This window comes from Lissotriton vulgaris, chromosome 4_1 (assembly GCF_964263255.1).
Source record: "Lissotriton vulgaris chromosome 4_1, aLisVul1.2, whole genome shotgun sequence".
In the NCBI taxonomy this organism is placed as follows: Eukaryota; Metazoa; Chordata; class Amphibia; order Caudata; family Salamandridae; genus Lissotriton; species Lissotriton vulgaris.
Genome location: NC_141691.1, coordinates 811,584,120 through 811,604,505, shown reverse-complemented (window position 1 = coordinate 811,604,505; position 20,386 = coordinate 811,584,120). Strand labels below are relative to the sequence as shown.

The window sequence follows — 20,386 nt, the reverse complement described above, 5'->3', positions numbered from 1 at the left end:
ATATGCAATGGACATTACATTTTTAAAACTAAAACGGAATTAAAAATGCTGCTATGTAGAGGAGGTGTCAATATGATTGCAAAAAAAGCATTAAAAAAATAGCCCTCCACAAAATAAATAAAACATGAAATAAAAGTAGAAACAAAAGATTAGATTCGGCCACATCTCTTAGAACTGAGGTGGACTACTTTCAAAGATAATGTGCACGACAAGCAAAAAGCAGTCATTCACAATGAAGACAACCGATGGCTGAAGGGAATTGACCCACTGCACATGCTGTGATGGGTGAAAGCAAAATGAGAATGACACCTAGAAAGATGAACAGATTAAGTTGTTGAAGAGCAGCGTAAAAGAGAGAAAAGAAAAGAAAAAAAAGCGTTTTTTGTGTGTTTTGGTCTTTGGTCAAGCACTATTTATAAAAAATTTCTTTTTTTTTAATTCAGATTCCCATTTTGAACCGTGGATCTATGGCAAGCTTTATGCGTATGTACCGCAAACCCAGGATAAGCTGCGGGCCCGTGCCAATATTACAGCATTATCAGCGAATCCTTCATAGCTGGTACATGGGTCAGAGAAGCCTGCCCTTAGTTCGTGGTACCAGAGCTTGAAGCTTACTCTGCATTCACAGTTATTTGTTGGATCCACCAGTCCACTAGCTGCTTTAAGTCCAGGTAATGTCCCTTCTACCAGTCTTGGTAAAGTGGACCCCAGCTGCAAATTAGGTGTTAGGGTTTCGGAGGATCCTGCAAAAGATCCACGTTTCTTGTGCCAATTTTTTAATGATATATATATATATATATACACACACGTAAATAAATATATATTTAAATATAAAATTCTGTCAGAAGAGATCATACGACAGAGCGTTCACTGGAGCTGCACCAAGGATCTGGAATTCGCTTCCACCGAATATTAGGATAATTATGTTTGGTCCTCAGTTCAAAAAGTAGACTAAGGGATTTTGATGGAAACATTTCTCCCATAACTAACTCCAGGCTACAATAAGACTATTCTGAGTTCTGCAGACAACCCATCGAGCCACTACAGTCTGCTGTTCAAGTAGTCCTTCGTAAGGTATAAGACAGTTACTCCCTTAGGGCGATCTAAAGGGATGTTGTCCACAGTCAAGTAACCCGAACAATGGATATTTGTTTTAAAGTAGCAATATAACAACCATCGTAGACAGTTAGGATATCAGGAGTGGACATTTTCTGGTTCAGAAGATTGTTTATGGCAGGTTTTACCTTTACCTATAGATTTCCTTATTCTCAATATGTTGCAGGTGGGACATAGGTTAGCATCTGCCAATGCTATTGAACATGCTCTTACGCTTGTGATTAAAGAAATGAATATCCTCTGATTGTAAAGGGATGATGATGTAAAGCGCTCTGACACCCAATTTCTTGGGTCTTGTTTGCGCTATAGCAAACACTGAATAAATAAATATATACAAAGCGAAAAGCGGCTCCTTTTTAGCTTGATACCACTACTGCATCTATGGCAGTGCGGGTCCGTTACAACGGCAGAGCCATGCCGTATCAACATCAGCCACAATACTTCAAAATGAAGTCGGATCTCACTCACGAGTGAAGGTAGGTAAATCTCTTTATTCCATTACTCCTGTCTACATGTGACCAAGGTCTTAGCAAGACCGAAACGTTTAAGGAATTTGTTGGTCTCTGTAAGATGACTGTTTGATTTTATGGAGTAATGGAATAAAGAAAATTACTTACCTTCACTTGTGAGTGCAATTAGACTTTTTTTTTTTTAAGTACCCCTGCAGATTCTGTGAAATTAAGTGACGACTCCAAGCGCATATTTATGATGATTAGGTGGACTGTAATGCTTCTAGCTATGCGTCGACGTTTTGACCCTTGGATTATTGTGCAATTTATGATCATCAAACTAGGGTCTACCACCATGTTTTCACGCTGTGCCTTAATGTAGTTGTTTACATGTTGTAATTTTTATGTACCCATTGTATTACGTTGTGATATATGTATAATACACCTCACTACCCTTATGTTTCACTTTTGTAATTACACTAGAATTTCATCTGTATATGTCTTGTTCCATATTAATGCATGCTTTTTTCATATTGTTTCAAAACGCTTTAAAACAGTACAATTCGTTTGTGCCGCCTTCTTTTCAAATACGTGTTTAGACAGATTTTTTATACCACTCAAGGAAATCCCAAGGTAGAAGGGGATAGAGGTCAAAATGGCAATTTAAAATTGAACAGGCTGCAGTGGCATGTCCGAGACCGGTTTTAAGGGGTACTTTAGGGGGTAGCACAATGAGTGCTGCAGGCCCATTAATAGCATTTAATTTACAAGCCTTTGGGTACATGTAGTACCATCTACTAGTGACTTACACGTTAATTAACAGCCTTACTGGTGCAGCAGCCGCTTCGTCAAACATTGCTATGGGAATCCACTTGCCAAGTTCCACAACTGGACCTCGCTCCCTCCAAGTGCTCTGCTCTTCCTCACAGGGCACACTGGTCTTGGCAAGCAGGCAGGCGCTGGTGCTCCAGGCTAGCTGGCGCTGGATTTCCCTTGATGAAATCTCCTCACCCATTGGGGAGACAGGCAGCCTTAGCCCCAGTCCTGTTTACAGGCAGACGACTTGCAGAGTTCTCCTCCTCGACATGCATCATGACTGGCTGCTTGGCGATGGACAATTTGGGGGGCCTCAAGCTACCCTTCTTAAAGTTCTAGGTTGCAATCCCTCAACCTACCAGGACACAGAAATGAGAAGCCAACGCAACTATCATTTGACCCAGTGTTGTGGCATTACCTGTGTAAAGTGTGGGCACATATTAACTTTGGCTCATATTTCCGTAAAACAGTTGCCCTACTATGTAAACTACACTTCGCCAGAATTAAGACCAATTGGATGGGAACTGTGTAGAGGGAACAGACAGGGTGACAGATGATGCCATTAATATTTACTTTTCACTCTGCTTGCAAATTTAGAGGAGGTTAGGTGGTAAGAGCATACAAGTCCACAGATGGAGACATATAGCATTGTTCTATGCAAATGATAAGATATTTGACATGTCCGACAGTCTACACCCTGATAATTGTTGTTAAAGAGGTTGGGTCAGGGCTGAAAATGGAAATAAAGTCTTTCTTGTTCCCATTATGAATTCTGGGGCCCGATACCCAACACTCACTGCTTCGGTCGGCCTCACATAAGAGACTGATTCATTCATTTCTTTAGGGATATACATTAATCGTATAAGCAAGAGGTGGAATGGGCTCAACACTGAAATTATCCTAAGCTTGAGGAAATACATAGCTTTCTGCCAACAAAAAACTATATTTTGCAGGTGAAATGGTTATAGCCATGATGTTTCAATGCAGCCTGCATCTGCTCTCGTGTTGTATCATTTTCATTCACGACTTGGGTCCAAGTGACAGCATAGCATTCCGACATCTCCGATATGGGGTGGTAAAAGTAGTAGAGTCAAGATGAACCACGCTACAGTGCCATTATGAAGACGGCGGGCTTAGAGTCCTTGATCTAGATGGTTTAATTTAGCAACACAGATGTAATACCCTGCAAACTGATTCAATCAAAACCCAAACTTGGAGCTGGAGTTACAGAGAGTGAAATTAGATACAGAAACTTTACAGGACATACTTTTTCAGCTAGGTGGTAATAAACAATTGTTCAACATGGCACTCCATACCTGAAAGATATTCCTTAATAAATGTAAATGTAGAAGCCTTTACGCACCCAGGTGAGGTACTTCTAGAATTTTAATAGACTGAAATGAATATGGAAATGCTTGTGGATAAAGGGGGACCTGTTTATTGAAGATAGGTTACTTAGTAAAGAATAAGCTCAAATAATTTATTATGTGGGTGTAAATCATGGTTTCTAACATTATAAGTGATGGAGGACGGTACAAAACATATGCAGCCTCCCACGTCACCCACACTCGTAATTTAGGGGCTAAATACTTCAATTAGGAGTGACACACCCAAAATACAACTGACAGTCAGACAAAAGTATGAGGCAGTCTGCGGTACAAAACTGTCCACCGGGGAATGGTAGGCTGTGATTGCGCCAATACACACAGTAACAGGCACAACAAAAGTTACATTAATACATTTCCATATACTCCACAGAACCTTTATATCAAACCACCAATGTCACATAAATTTAACCCTGACCAGGTGCTGAGATGTCCCAAAAGTGGTGATACTGATGCAACCTTTTTTCCACCCAACATGGATTTGCCCAAATCTGGTTTTAGCGATGGACATTTGTCGGAAGAGTGTTGGTGTCAACATGGACTTATAACAAGCTTGTTGGTCATTAGAACTCTAATACCATGGCCACTCTATAAGGAAATAATATGTACACTTTACATCAGTAGAGGCTAAACGCCGATTGGCAATTAAAATGGCTGTTTATTAGGCCTCCTAGAATAGAGAACTGGATTAAAGACATAACAGATTAGGCAATTGCTGACAGATGTATGATTGAACAGGTGATGAGCTTCTGGAAACCTGACATACTGGAAACAACACGATATTGACTTGCTCAGTCCCCAAGATACCAGACCACTATAAAATGTATATGTGAAACTTGTTTATTTAGGCCTATGACAAAATGTGTTGCCGAGATCATGAAGATGTCTTCATGTTAGCTCACTGATATATATACACGTCTTATAAAATGACGTAAACCTCTGTTGACAAAATAAATGTGATAGGCTACATATCGGATGACTGGTGTCCTTTTGGAAATGCCCATGTTATTGTGTAGTTTAAAAGATTATTTTTTGAAATTAACAAAAATAAAATCGCATTTTGGGAGTACAACCTTATGAGCACAAGTGTATGGTGACAAGACACCAGACGCGATTATTCTCGAAACATCAACTCGGTCATGAAGATTATACCAGTCTGCCATAATATTATTTTCCTTTGAATACGGACTAACTGTAAGGCGTTACCTGTGATTTTGTAGCCGTATGCAGCCAGCTGTCCAGCCATATATTCTCCATCAGAGTTGTTATGAGAGCAGCCCCAGGTTCGGATCCAAATTGTCTGAGTGCCCGGGATAATACTGTTGAAAAAAGGTAAAAGAATAAACAGGTTTTAGAGACGAATAGAAAAATAAAGCCACAGGGCAAAGACAGGAGGTGTTTCACAACTCTCTTTAAAAAATATTTCATGAGCAAACAAATACGTAATCTCAGTAAAGTAAATGTCATAGATTGAGTATTGTATGTATCAATGCAAGCAGACTCGGTATAGCACACACAGCAGCTCTTTTTAGCACTATTTTGACAAATTGTTTGAAAAATCTGAATAAATCAAATCAATTATGAAATTGATTAGACTAAGTAAACAGAGTTTAGCCTTAAATGTGGGAAAGGTGGTCCTTCTCTTAAATGCTGTAGAAGAGCTCCATAGGCAGGTCATGCTATCCTGCCACAGGTCCCCCATAATTCTGAAGCAAGGGGTTCTGAAAGGACCAATGTTTGTTTTGTGGCCTAAGTTGTGTAGGAGCATGCTGTGGGGTAATTTACAGATGAAGATACATCAGGAACAAGCTATTTTTGGAAATAGGATCTGATCTTTCATTATGGAGCTACCTTAACAGTATAAACTGGTCTAGTAGAAGACTCATTTTCATTCCTTAACACAAATTACTCCAGAAAGCCCATTGGAAACATCCAGTCTTCCGGCCAACTCATTTATGGCAATAGCTACATCATACGAAGGACTAGACACTGTCCCAATGTCCGTTGCTCCTCTCTCGTCTAGTCTAGCTTATTTTGATACAGAAACAAACCGCTAAAATGGGATCTTATGTTATATTGATGGATTTGTAGAGCACTGCTTATCACCCGTGAGGGCATCCAGGCACTAGGCAGGTGAAAACTGAGTCTAGTAAGGGGCAGTGGAGGGACTAGAGTGCTAGTCGAAGTGCCAGGTCTTCAGCTTTTTTCGGAATTCCAATAGCAACATGGAAGTCCTGGTGTGGAGATAGCAGTCGTTCCAGGACTTTGCCACGAGGTGGGATAAGGATCGGCCTCCGGCTTTGCTTCTGCGTATGTGGAGTACTTGGGTGAGATGAAGAGGCAGAGTAAAGGTGTCTAGTGGGTTGATGGAAGTTGAGGCAGTGGTTGAGGTAGGAGGGTCGGCTGTTGTGCAGTGTTTTGAATGCATGTGTGAGGAGTTTGAACTGGCGACCTTTCTGGACCGGGAGCCAGTGCAGCTGCCTTGGGTGTGGAGTAATGTGGGTGCGTCAAGGTAGGCTTCTAGATGAACGAGAAAACGAGGCGCACTCTGGACAATCCAATATCAATAATCTAATCAAAAAGATTAACAAAAAACCTAAAGGGTGCTACACTACACTCGTGTGTTGGCTACACGGTAAGTGAACCAAGAAAAAAATGAAGGCTGCAACCTGCAAGCAGTGTGCACTGCTTGCAGGTTGCAGCCTGCATTTTTTCTTGCGTCAAGGGAGGTCCAGGATGAGTTTGGTGGCAGAGTTCTGCATGGTCTGGAGTCTTTGGAGTAGGTGCGCTGGTATTCCTGCATAGACTGCGTTGCTGTAGCCCAGTCTACTTGTGATGAGGACCTGGGTGATGGTGTGCCTTGAGCCCTGGGGGAGTCACTTGAAGGTCTTGCGTAAAATATGCATTATGAAGAAGGAGGGTATGGCAGCGTTGACTAGTAAGTCCATGGTGAGTTTGCAGTCGAGAATGATTCAGAGGTTTCTGGGGTCCTCAATCATGCTTGGTATGGGACAGAGCTCTACGGGCCACCAGGAGTCGTCACAGGTGCAGTTCTGGTTCAGAAGGTCTGTATTGCTGGTATTGAGGTGCAGGCAGTTTTCCTTCATCCAATCTACCACACTGGTCATGCAATTGTGGAAGTTGTTCCTGGTGCTGGTGGGATCGTCGGAGTAGGAGAGGATGAGTTGCGTGTCATCGATGTAAGAAATTATATTGAATTCGTGGGATCTGAATGATGGAATCTAAGACAACTACCAACGAGTGTGACATTTGGTGCTTTGTTGGACAGTGCAGAGAAATTCCAGGATAGGGGACGGGATACACAGACTGGTGGTGCAGAGTTTTTGTGTGGACCCTGGTTCTAAGGTGGATTAGGCAGATCTGACTACAGCTCAGGATCCAAGGAAGGTCAGGGGCGTATTTTAAAACAAGTAAGGGGTAGTGATGTGAGGCTAAGAGATTTTAGTCTGCCCCATGTGAAGTACAGGTTAATTGGGGGGGTTTCAGCAATGCATTATAATATCAAGAACATATGGATATTTGCGTGTCTTATCCAGAGCTCCAGATAGTGGAAGTATTTTATCCATGATCTAGATGAGATGAAAAAAATGCAGATTCAAAAGAGTAAAAATGACCAGTGTGCTGCACAGGAATATGTGGTAACTAGTGCGGCTTGAAAGAACGCATGCCATTCGACACTGGGGACAAACACATTCTAAAAAGTACACTGCCAAGTGAACTCCTGGGCTTCCAGGAATGTAAATGGCAATGATTTTGGCGATGCAAGGATTAATCCAAAACGTGTTAGACCAACACCATGGTGCACAGTTGGCGCAGCTGTATGAAACCCACTCTTAAACAGCTTTCTAAACTGCCTCTTAAACATTTTGCTGTTAAGATGTTTCCATCCCCTTGACAGTTGGAGCAGTTCGTTCTACAGCCTTCGCGATATTTCCCACAAAAGATATGCAGGTGGAACTTTTTATATAAGGGTACAAGGGTATGAACCATAAAAAAGCTAACATACCAAAATATGCCAAAATCCAGATTTTTTGTTTCAAACTAGGAAAAAAGTGTTGTACAAGAACGTGTGTAAGTAACTTTCTCTAAAAATGGAATCAACTAAAGGTTTGTTGTGTTAAGATAGTCTTCTTGGCAACGTTTGTAAACAGGCAAAGTTAGGGAATGAATTTTCCCCACAGTTTTTGAAACGGTTTAAGTGGTGATCAATATGGCCTATATTTACAATTTCTACCTAGTTGCGGTTTGGGCGGAGAAAGTTTGTGAAATCACTGTATGAACCCAGAAAGCTATACATTTCTGAAAAATAGACTAAATTGAGAATTTAGCAAGGAGGTCGTTTTGTAACTCAACTATAAGATTTTCCAAAAGAAACTAATTGTTGAAATAAAAAAATTATAAGAAAGAGAAGAAAAATATGAAACAAGGTTTTCATCCACGTTTTTACACAGAAGGCTAAGCTATGAAAGTAATGTCATTATGTCCGACAGACTCTTCCAGTCACAGAGAAATAGGTTTTGTGCTGATTATCCCAAAACACATTTTGAAAGGTGTGCTAAGCACAAACAGTGATAATGTGTAATACGGCCCTAGAAAGGCAAACATATAGAGGCATTCAGTATATAATAAACATGTTCTACTGTTCTGAGTTCTCACCTTTCTCTTGGTAAAAGCTGTAACCCAAATATGCTGGTGGGCCTTTGGTACAGGATGGATAAATACCAATAGCACAAGTTACTTACCTTCGGTAACGATTTATCTGTAAGAAACATTAGTTAGTGTTAGCTTCCTTACCTTAGAACATCCCCAGGCGTCAGACTGGATCCGGAAAGTTTTCGTCAGCAGTACCCCTGCTCGTTGGTAGGCGTCGTCTGCGGCTCCGCGTCAGTCGTCGTGATCGCCGAGATGACGTCGCTAGAGTACTTAGCCACCGCCCTCGTGCGCCGGCGTCAGTTCTCCACATAGCTTTCCCGCGCCAGGAACGCAGAGCCATGCAAGAAACTGACACTGGTGCCAAGAAACTAGGGCCCTAAAAGGAATGTCCTAAACCCTAGATATCGGTTCGCAGAACGGGGAGGATGGGTGGGGCGGTAAGGAATCTAACACCAACTAATTTTTCTTGCAGATATATCGTTACCGAAGGTAAGTCTTGTGCATCTGAAAGAAATACGTTAGTGTTAGATTCCTTACCTTAGAATAGATACCCCAGCAATACCAACCCCGGTGGTGGGTCTGTGAACCAAAATCACACCAGACAGTCAAAGAAGCCGTCTTTCCGGACTTGGCTGTCCAGCCAGTAATGCTTGGCAAACGTGTGCAGCGAGGCCCGTGTAGCTGCCTGACAAATGTCATGCAAATGGACTCCCGTCCCAAGGCAGTAGTAGCTGCCGTGGCCACAGTGGAATGCGTGCGCAGCGCCTCAGGAGTATCCTTTTTAGCCAAGGAATAACAGATTTTGATGCACAAAACGACCCACCGTGAGATGGTCCGTTTGTGCACCTCCCGTCCCTTCTTAGCGCCCAATTCCCAGTGAGGCATTACACAAAGGGAACAGGGGGAAACGTGAGTAATGCCTTTCAGGAATCTATTTACAACAGGGGACTTTAAAAGAGAAGGCTGATCAGGAAGCCTCAAGAAGGCTGAAACAGATGAAAGATATCCCTTGATGGTGCCCAGAGCAGAGCCCTGCTGGGCAATGGAAAGAAGAAAGAGGAGAACCTCAGAAAGAGAGGCGGAAAGGGGATCCACAGCCTTTGCTGTGCACCATGCCACAAATTTGTTCCACCTGCAAGTGTATACCGTTTTTGTGGAGGGACACCTGGCTACCAGAATGACATCACAGACATCAGGAGGCGAGACAAATGGCATCAACTGTCGCCGCTCAATCTCCACGCATGTAGGTGGAGGCTGGACAGGTTCGGGTGGAGGACCGTTCCCTGTTGCTGCGACAGAATATCCTCCTGAAGAGGAAGTCGAATTGGGGAATCGATTGACAGACTGAGTAGCTTGGGATACCAGTATCTTCGTGCCCAATCCGGAGCCACAAGGAAGACATGGGCCCGGTCGCGCCTGATCTTCTTCAGCACTCTGGGCAGAAGTGGTATAGGCGGAAAGGCGTATAACAGACCCTAACTCCACTCGCTACGAAAAGCGTCGCCGAGTGAGTGAGGCCTTGGAAATTCCAACGCACAGAACTGATGACATTGCGCGTTCTCTTCGGTGGCGAACAGATCTAACCAAGGCTCTCCCCATTGCTGAAAGAGACCTTGCGCCACGTCCGAGTTCAGACGCCACTCGTGATCCAGCATGCACAGACGGCTGAGTTCGTCCGCCCTGGCGTTCAGAGAACTTGCCAGGTGTTGAACCACCAGGGTGATGCCCTGATGTTCCAGCCATGTTCAGAGGCGCAGAGCCTCCTGACAAAGGGTCCACAACCCCACCCGCCCTGTTTGTTGCAGTACCACATGGCGGTGGTGTTGTCCTTGAACACCTGCACTACATTTACCCGGACAGAGGGAAGGAATGCCTTCAGTGCAAGTCGGATCGCCTGCAGCTCCAGAAGGTTAATATGGAGCCGGGACTCCGCCGGAGACCAGAGGCCTCTGATCTCCGCCTCTCCCATGTGGCTCCCCCCCATTCAAGGAGGGACTCAACCGTCACCACTGTGTGCTCCGGTTGGGGTAAGGAGAGGGATCTGCCACTGACCCAATTGCGGTACATGATCCACCACTTCAACTGTCTTGCAGTGCCCTCCGAGATCAGGACGTGGTCGGAAAGGTTGCCTGATGTTGTGCCCAATGGAACTTCAGGTCCCACTGCAGAGCCCGCATCCGCCACCAGGCGTGATGTAACAGCAGGATGCAGGAGGCCATCAGACCAAGCAGCCGTAGGGCCATCCTGACTGAAACTCGGGATAAAGGCTGAAAGATCGGAATCAGAGCCTGACTATCTCGAATCAGCTGCTCGGGAGGATAAACCCGAAACTGCGCCTAGTCCAGACCCGCTCCTATGAAGAGGAGCTTCTGGGAGGGACTCAGGTGTGACTTTAGCACGTTGATGGAGAACCCCAGCGAATGCAGGAGGTCCGCCATAGTCTGGAGGTGGGAGATGACTGTTTGGGGCGAGCCCGCCTTCAACAACCAGTCGTCAAGATAGGGGAAGACTGGAACTCCTAATCTGCGCAGATGAACTGCAACCACCGCCGTCACTTTCGTGAACACCCGAGGGGCACTGGTGAGGCCGAAGGGGAGCACGGTAAACTGAAAGTGCTTGTGACCCACCGTGAAACGCAGGTAAAACCGATGGGCCGGCAGGACAGAAATATGGAAATAAGCGTCCTGCAAGTCCACCGCTACCATCCAGTCTCCAGGGCCTAGAGCAGCCAAAACCTGAGCTAACATCAACATCTTGAACTTCTCCTTCCGGAGGAAAACACTGACGCTCCTGAGGTTCAAGATAGGGCGTAGGCCCCCTTTGCCCTTCTTGGAAACCAGAAAGTAGTGGGAGTAACAACCCCACCCTACTTCTGGGCCAGGAACGCGCTCAATGGCCCCCTTGGCCAAGAGGGCCGTAACTTCCTCCTGCAGAAATTGCAAGTGATCCTCCGAGATGCGGTGGCACTGAGGTGGCATGGCTGGAGGGGTCGCCTCGAAGGGGAGGGAGTAGCCCCTTCGGACGATTTGCAGCACCCACCTGTTCGAAAGTGATGGTACGCCAGTGGAGCAGGTGATGTCTAACTCTGCCTCCCACTGGCGTGGAATGGGCCTGAAAGCTCAGACTAGGAAGGCTTTGAGGCAGATGCTGCGGGAGCGGATGTGGACTGACCGGCTCTCTGTATCCCTGCTCCGCCATGGTGGAATGCACGTCCCGACCGCGTGGAGGTTGGTTCTGCGGCCTGTGGCTGGACTAACATGCGGGGGTGCCCCTTCCGTGGCCACGAAAGGGGCGAATAGCAGAAGTTTGCTGGCGCTGGGCCGACAGGCCCAAGGACTTGGCCGTAGCCCTGGAGTCCTTAAACGGCTCCAGCGCGCTATCTGCCTTGTCGCCAAAGAGGCGACGGCCATCAAAGGGCATGTCTATGAGAGTGTTCTGGACATCCCCTGAAAAGTTTGTGGACCTTAGCTAGGTGTGACGACGAATCACCACTGTCGTTGCAATCACTCTGCCCAGCAAGTCTGTGGTGTCAAGTCCGCATCGAATGGAATACCGTGCTGTATTCCGCCCCTCGGCAAGAACCTAGGCGAGCCGTGTCCTGGCCGCCTCTGGACACTGGGGCAGCACATTCGCCTCCGTATCCCACAGAGAGTTGGTGTAACGGTCCAAAAGGCATGCAGTATTAATGGACCGCAACCCTAGGCTGATGGAGGAAAACAGTTTCTTGCCAAACTGTTCCAGCCTTTTGGATTCTCGGTCCGGCGGTGCGGTCGGAAAGGGGGTTTGGGACGTGGAGACCTGGAAAACCAGACTCTCAGGGGTGGGGTGGGTGGACAGAAAGCCAGGGGTCGCCCGGAGCTGGGCGGTGGCGCCCATCCACGTTCCAATCCACAGGAGGGACTGTGGTGGTCTTGGACAAATGCTCATCAGAAGGTCTGAAGAGTTTACTGGTGGTTAAAGCACCTCGGTGAGGAGGTTAGTCCTCCCAGCCGCTACTGGGGGCTCAAGGTCTTGGCCATCTTGCGCAGCACCACAGCATAAGTAGCTCCCTCCTCCGTGGCCACGGAAGGAGGAGAGAGAAAATCAGTGTCAGGCGAAGTGTCTAGACCAATGGCCTCCCCAAGCTCATCTGCCGAGTCCTGACTTACCTGGCACTGCTGTGCCAGAGGGTCCTCAGACCCCTCCCAGTCCTCCCCTTCATCTGTGTCCTGATGAACAGGCAGAAGTGACGGAGCCGGGCGTAGATGAACAACTCACCAGTCGGAGACGGGGCAGATTGGCGCCGGTCCGACGCCGCGCCCGGGCTAGGACCGAAACCGAGGACGGCGTCGGTGGTGGGTTAGAGGGGGTCGGCGCCAGCCTTGACCGGGATCCAGGCCTTGATCCCACAGGCTCCTGCGCCGCAGAGGTTGAAGCCGCCGGTAACACAGGGCTAGGACCCCCAGTCGGACCTGCGGGGCCCGAAGGCGCGCTGGTGGGGCCCGAAGGTGCGCCAGCGGGTCTCGACGGCAGAAAGAGAGTCCTCATGGCCACAAGGAAGTCTCGAATCTGCATCCAGTGTGGTGTGGCTTGTATGGATTCCATAACGTTTTTCAAGACAGACAGACCTTTAATGTCAAGGTATGGTGAAAGAAAAATCCTCACATCGGAAACTCCAGCCGGAGAGGTCCTACCATTCTGCATTTTCACTATTCTGATGAAAACGGTACCCCCTCTCTCCCACTCATGTGTGGGTGGCGCTAGTGCACCAGCAGGTTTGGGTCAGAACTAACAGTGTGAAGTCAATGTAGTATCATTGTGATTTTCATATCACCACAATTTCGGTCTATTCCGGTCATGTGGGAGAGGGAATTGGGGGGTATTAGGAGTAGCTTTCACATTTGTATTACATTCTCTGTAAGAAAATGTGCAGGGTAGCCCTAGTGATCAGGTGACACCTTTGGCTAATGGGAGCCCTAGCCAGTCAAAACCCTACACCCAATGGGAGACCTGACCCTATTAACCAATCACAGCCCTAGCAACAAATTAAACTCAAATCCCAAGCCAGAGGAACCAAATGAAATACTAGCCACTAATCAGAACGCTAGCCCTATCGGCCAATCAAAACTCAAACTCCAAGCTCTAGGTCCAATCGAAACCGTAGCCCTAGGAACCAGTCAGAACCCAAGCCAGATCAATCAATCAAACTTCAAACCCTAAGCCCTAGGTCCAATCGAAACCCTAGCCCTAGGAGGATCCTGATAGGCGCTACAGCTTTGTGAGCTAGTACTGCCATGCCCACGCTGGGGCGATCAGGATGAAGCGACAAGGCTCCTATTTGATCTTCCACAGAACCTTAAAAATTAGGGGAAACGGAGGGAATGGGTGAGAAAACTTCCATTGCGATATGGAGAAACAATATTGCTATCCTGATACAATTAATACCAATACTTATAATTCACCTGCTACAAGTTCAAAGAATACTACTCACTCTTCTAGGTAACAAAGTCACACCACCACGAACACACAATCTCTAGACTGCCTACTAATACATGCTCAATAACTCTCTAAAACCAAGCACCACATCTACGACCTACTCCCTGACACACAACCTGAATCAAGTCATGATTGGGAGAGGACATGTCTCCAGTATTGCATGGAGCTGTTCCTCCAGGCAATCACACGGTCACACCTAATCGCATTTGCAAAAGAAGAGGTTGATTAGATGTTTTATTTAAAGAACCAGTAAAGAGCCAGTAAACCTCACCAAAGCCATAAAAAGGTTGTGAGGCCCTCATCACCAGACTCAACCCTACACCAGCTTTCTCTTGTAACTTGCTCCTTCTTAAGAGACCACCACCTAGCAATGCAACATTCACAGACACCTTTCTAGACAGTGTTTCAAACCTTAGGACACACTACAGCGTATGCATCATTGGTGATCTAAATATACTGTCTGATAAGCCAATATGCCCCATTCAATGACTATCATCACTGGCCTAGACACACTGAACCTACATCAGATAATCTACAAACATCGATGGACACATCCTACATGTCATTTTTACAAATCCAGAACAAGTTGCCTTTCAAGGGATTACTTCAGTCACAAGGCCTGACCGAAGATGGGCTAACTCCAGCCTCTGAATTCCTTCAAACTACTAGAAAGTAAATGTATTGATTTTTTAAAATTCTTTTCGGAGTTTTATATAGCGCAAACTTGACCCGAAGGTACCGGGTATCAGAGTGCTTTACATTAGCACCAGTTGCGTTACACAAGGACTCGTTTTTTTTTTTTTTGTTAGGCACGGGAAGATTAAGTGATTTGCCCAGAATCACAGCATGTTGAGCGTCACTGTCGAGACTCAAACCCAGTTTACCAGATTTGAGGTCGACAGTCTAGCCGCTAGACCACATCCTCTCCTCAAAGCAAGCAGGCCAGCCGGCAGCCCTTCTGACCCTTGTCCATCACAAATCTTCAAGATCATTCTTTTAACTACCTCTGTTGCCACATCTGTCAGAACAATTATCAATAATTATTTAACTACATGAGTCTTTCCAGAAGAATTAATAAAACATACATAAGCCTATTATTAAAGAAAACAAACCTGGACCCACATGACCTAACAACTACAGATCAATTACAAATGGACCTTTCCTGGGCAAACTGATAGAAAGAGCAGCATTCACCCCAATGTCACAATTCATAAGATAACTCTACACTTTAGGATTTCCAAACAGGATTCCGTCCAGGAACGGGCACAGAATGTGCCCTCATCTCCATGAGAGGACCTGAAAAACACAGTAGACTGGAACAGGGTTGCTGCACTACTTCTCTTAGATTTTTCAATTGCCTTCGACTCAGTTAATGGGGACTCCAATCCAAAGACTCTATGAAGCAGGCATAGAGGGGACTGCTCTTAACTGGATCACATTCTACCTTCAAAACAGGACAACTATCATCCATACTCTCCCTTTCTCATCCAAACAGTACCTCACAAAACCAGGGGACCCTCAAGGCTCTCTCATCTCACCCATGCTTTTCAACATCTACATGAAGTCATTACCGGCAAGGATCAATGAATTTCAGTTCACATGCTATAACTATGCAATTAACACACAAATACTTCTTCAACTAGAAAGCCTCAAACACACTGGAAACTCAAACATTTTCAGTTGCCTCTGAGCCGTTGATCAGTAGATGACATGGAGCCACCTCAAATTGAATGTATTCAAAACTGAAATTCTCACATGTGGCGATAGAAACAATTATGACCCACTCTGCGTGTGGCCTGACGATCTGGAACTACCGCCTAAAGTATCCAAGGGAGTAAGAAACCTCGGAATTACCATGGACTCCAATCTATCAGTGAATGCCCAAGTTAATAAGCTAGCAATATCAAGCTTCATTACTATGAAAACTCTACAACATATCTTCTCCAACCTAGCATTTCCACACAAAGTTGAATCTACCATCTCTCTTGTACGGTCTAAACTTAATTATGCCAATGGCCTCTACCATGGACAATTTAGATCAACCATGAAAAGGCGACAACAAATTCAGAACTCTGCTGCCAGACCTCTCCTACATATAGAGTCACAAGCCCACATCTCCCCTGCCTTAAGGGCCTTACATTTGTTACTGGTTGACAGACGATCCATCTACAAACAGCTTTGTATAACCCACAAAGCAATACATGCAACAGGACCAATTTTCGTCAGGATTAAAATCAACAGATACATACAACAAGGAACTTCTGCTCCAGATTGGCACCTCGCCAATAGGTCTTGCCTTTGGGACCTTCTAAGTGTTTAGCCATGAAACAGTTGATGTTGTTGCACCAAGTAAATTGTGCTGCATAACTAAATACTTAGAAGGTCCCAAAAGCAAGACCTATTGGCTATGCCAATGCTTGTTTATGACTTGTGCCCTGTCTTGAAACATTAGAGTGGCACAGAGTGCGTTTGCTCACAATTGGGTTCATGGCCCAGTTGACTTACCACATCTATGGCTTGAACGTGATGCTGCAGATACCGAACACATTGCCTCTGGCATAGTTTAGAGACCCAATACAGCGATGTGACGTACTTGATTCCTTGAGAGCTACGGTTCACTTCTGGTGGTGCCTTCTGGAGTGATGGGCTGGCTCATTGCTGTACACCCCACACATACCTCTTGCTTGGTGTTCCGATAGATCAGGAGTGGGGGGCGGCGGTTGGAATGGAAGATCTGGGAGTGCCTACTATTGGGTACTTTTTTCAGGATGGCGAGATGTTTACTTGAGATGTGGCCCTGGAGAAGAGTGATAAGCCCACCCCTCTCACCCAATTCCATTACTACAGAGCATGACACACATTGGGGGGACTACTGGGTGATAATAGCCTAGAACCCTCATAGCTGCCCGTGTTGTCCTCACTCCTGCAGACGGCTGATCCGCACCGGTTGGTGGCGAGAATTTATACTTTTGTGCAGGAAGCGTGTAGGCCGGGAGTCATTACAGCTGGACTCGAAGGGTAGAGGGACCTGGGAATAGTCATCAATGACATGCAGTGACAATAGTGTTGTTCGGTAGTTACGACTATATCGCTAAATGGTAGGCATAGGCTTCTACACTTTAAGCATATCTACAATATATTACACACCTGCACGTCTTCACAGATATCGTTTAAGTGATAATGCGTACTGCCAGTGTTGGGGGGAGGGTGGCCTTGGGATCCCATTTGCCTGGTTCTGCCCTAGGGGGTGTGTGGTGTTCCAGAAGCTGGAAGCCATTACTGGCGAGACTCTGGTGCCTGCTTACTTTCTGGCGATATTAAGTTATGACAGAGATGTGCAGAGGGGATTGGTGACTCTTGGTCTCTTGCACACGAGGTGACGTATGGCTATGCGCTGGGCCCGCCGATCTCTCCAGACATTGAAAGGCTGGCATGCTGACTTATCTTTCTCTAACACGCAATCAGATACATTTAGTGAGCTGCTCCCGCCCAGAGCCACCCCAGGGATATATGGAGACCGTACCAGGTCGACCTGACTGGTGTTGGGAGAGGTGACCCTGCAGGTGAGTGTGTTGCTGCTGAATGCGATGGAGTCGATGTGCTCGGCCAGATTGGAGCTGGAACGGATGTGCAAATAAGCGACCGCGCAAGTGTGCGCCCGCACTTCGCCTCATCCCACCCGGATCCGTGGTGCTTCTCCTCACACACTGGGTGTGTCTGGTTCGCATAGGATGGATATGTACTGTGTATCTTTCTACTGACTCTGTAACTCCAAATGCACTTTGTCAATGACATGTTTGTGAGTGATACATCTGCTGCCTGCACACAGCGCCCTCAGAGCACAGCTTGATTGTGCAAGTTGCTTTCTGCTAAAAGTCGAAGCCTCGAGAGGAGGTACTTAGCAACTGAGTGAGCTTTCGGTCATACCTGCTTCCTGTGTTTCCAAGGATCTTGGGATCCTCCGACCAGCACCCACCCTCCGCCAGCGCATTGAAACCCTCACGGGTGAGTAGCACCGCTATACAAGACCCTGACTGCTTGATAGATCGATTGATTGAAGGGCAGCAGCAATGCTTGTCATAAGGACTGCCTACGGGCCCTCAAATTCAGGCAGGCCCTGGAGAAATGCCTGGCAGGGGACCATGCCAGGCCTTTTTGTGTATCTACACAGAAGTTAGCAGGCACTGCTGCGCCAGGGGGCAAGAACACTCACCAGTCCCAGGAAAGAAGCTTACAGTGTTCTATTGCCCATTAGTCCTTCTTGAGAAGACCTGCACTCGGTGCAGCAAACTCCAGGGAGGCTGGATGAGCTCAACACAAGTATCTCAGGGTTCCGTGATGAAGCGGACGCTCCTGGCACTGAGCTCCACAGGCCCCTCTCCCATATCTGGTGGACATTTGAGCAGTGTGCCTCTTTGCGGCAGTGTGATAAGGGCAGTGAAACGCGAGCCTTGCTGGCATCCTTCTGGAGACGATAGGGCAGAGAGAAAAAAAAGCGCTCTGTCCATTTTGCCCCTATCACACCAATGCCGACACAGGCGAGGCTTAATTTCTGCGCGTGCTTTCGGAACGACTGGAAAACTGTGTCTCAGGGAGAAATCATCGCTGAAAAGGAACCTGCGACTTCAAGAGTGAGTTGAGCTGAATAGACCGGAAGTGTAGGTTTTGTGGAAAAAGGGGCATTGGTGGGATTCAAGACTGGACAGCCTGGGTGTGCAGCAACAGCCCTGCCTGCTGGAGCCTTCTAAGAACAAGTGCGGCAGAGTGGCGGCAAAATTGAAAGCGAGGAATGCAACTGCTGCGGGAGAGCAGGCAAATGCAAACAGCTCTCTTCAAGCACTTGTGCTGGCATCCACCTTGGGGAACTGAGCAGCGGCGCGGAGGCCATCTGATTTCAATTAGCGCACGCGCCGCTGCTCGCTCCCACAAGGTGGATGCCAGCACAAGCACGAGTGCTTGAAAAGAGCTGACCAATTTCTAAAGGTCATCTCCTAGGCGAGAGCTAAAAAAGGTGACTGTTTTGCTTAACTATAGTGCATTTTTTAATACAACTTTAAATACCATTTGTTCTACAGCATGATTGAATTAAGCATGTTTGATACATGCCTGTGTATAAAAAGTTTCACTAATAGAGAATACGTGTAAAACCAATATGGGTGATTTAAACCCAGCATAGGCCCCATTCTAGTTTGAAAGAGCACCTGCAGGTCTATAGCCTTGCATTGGTACAGGCTTATAACTTAAAGAATTTACAATAGTTTACAGAAGAAGACACGGACATCGGCAACAGTTGTAGGTATATGTAGGTGTAATGGTAGCAAAATGTTGTGAATTCTTTTTCCGCATCAATAAACATGTATGTGCATATAGAAATATATATGCAAATATTGTCCCAACCACCCTGAACTCCCTTCCCACCCTGCACTTGTCAGGAGTAAATTTCCAATCTTTTCTATGTGGAAAGGGGTTAGAGAGAAGTTGGTGAATACCCTTAAACTGGCAAATTTGTTGGTAGCACAAACTCACAGGAGATTTCTGTGCTCGAATGACCATTTCCCACCTACTTCCAGACCCTGTAAGTAGCTTTGGTCACACAAAAATATTTATGCGAGAAAATCCACTTATGACTGAAAAAAGTTTGCAACTGTAAGTCATAACTGGAAAATGTAAATATGCTGTTACTGATATAGCAGTTAGTAAGTGCCCACAATAATTGCAAACGAGTGAACTGTCGTACAGTGAGATTAAGTGATCAGCTCAAGAATTTACCCACGTGGTCAAGTTGGGAATGTCAAACTGGAGGCGATCTCCTCGATACTTAGTTGGCAACTAAGTGCTGGCTGCAAGTAGAAACTGACTGTATTTACAGTAACATTTTGTGAAAACGAGGTAATTCTTGAAACTAAATCTGCTGCCAGAGCAGCTCACATGACTCTGCCTCAAAAACTAAAGTGAAAAAGAGCAATGATATATCCTGAACTTTGCTAGAATTAGAACTCTACCATAATGTATTTTGAAGTCACCTGGAATTTCAGAGGGCACTGAAAACCTGCATCTTCACATCAAAAATCAAGTGGCATAAAAAAATTGCTCAGCAAGACATGGGTCCCAGCATACGCTTCAAAACATCATGTCTACATTTTCCCTCAAGTGTGCCACATCATAATTAAAGCATATCTTTCACCTTACCAACTTGGACTTGCCAACTCACATAACAAGCTACATTTACATCCCATTCAACTAGACTTGAAAGGGAGCCAGGAATCAAGATTTCAATGGGATCACTTAATGGCTCTGCTAATGTTACAATGAAATAAACAAGTACTAAAACCCAACTGAAATGTGTACTCCTCCCATCGTTCTTAGATGGGTGAAACACTGAGTCAGCCTTACGAGGATTCACCCTGCGCCAGTAAATCATACATATATATCTCAGAGGGCACACTCACCTCACTCACGGACAGTAACCTC

At 45.9% G+C, this 20,386-nt stretch overlaps 1 protein-coding gene across 1 annotated transcript in view; it reads right to left on the bottom strand.

Moving 5' to 3' along the window:
* The window catches only part of CDKAL1 (CDKAL1 threonylcarbamoyladenosine tRNA methylthiotransferase), a 2,392,744-nt gene that overhangs the window by 2,279,757 nt on the left and 92,601 nt on the right, over positions 1-20,386 (bottom strand). The window contains exon 3 of the mRNA XM_086965147.1: positions 4,973-5,085. Coding sequence (XP_086821273.1) covers positions 4,973-5,085 — 113 coding nt within the window. The remainder of the gene's footprint in view (positions 1-4,972; positions 5,086-20,386) is intronic.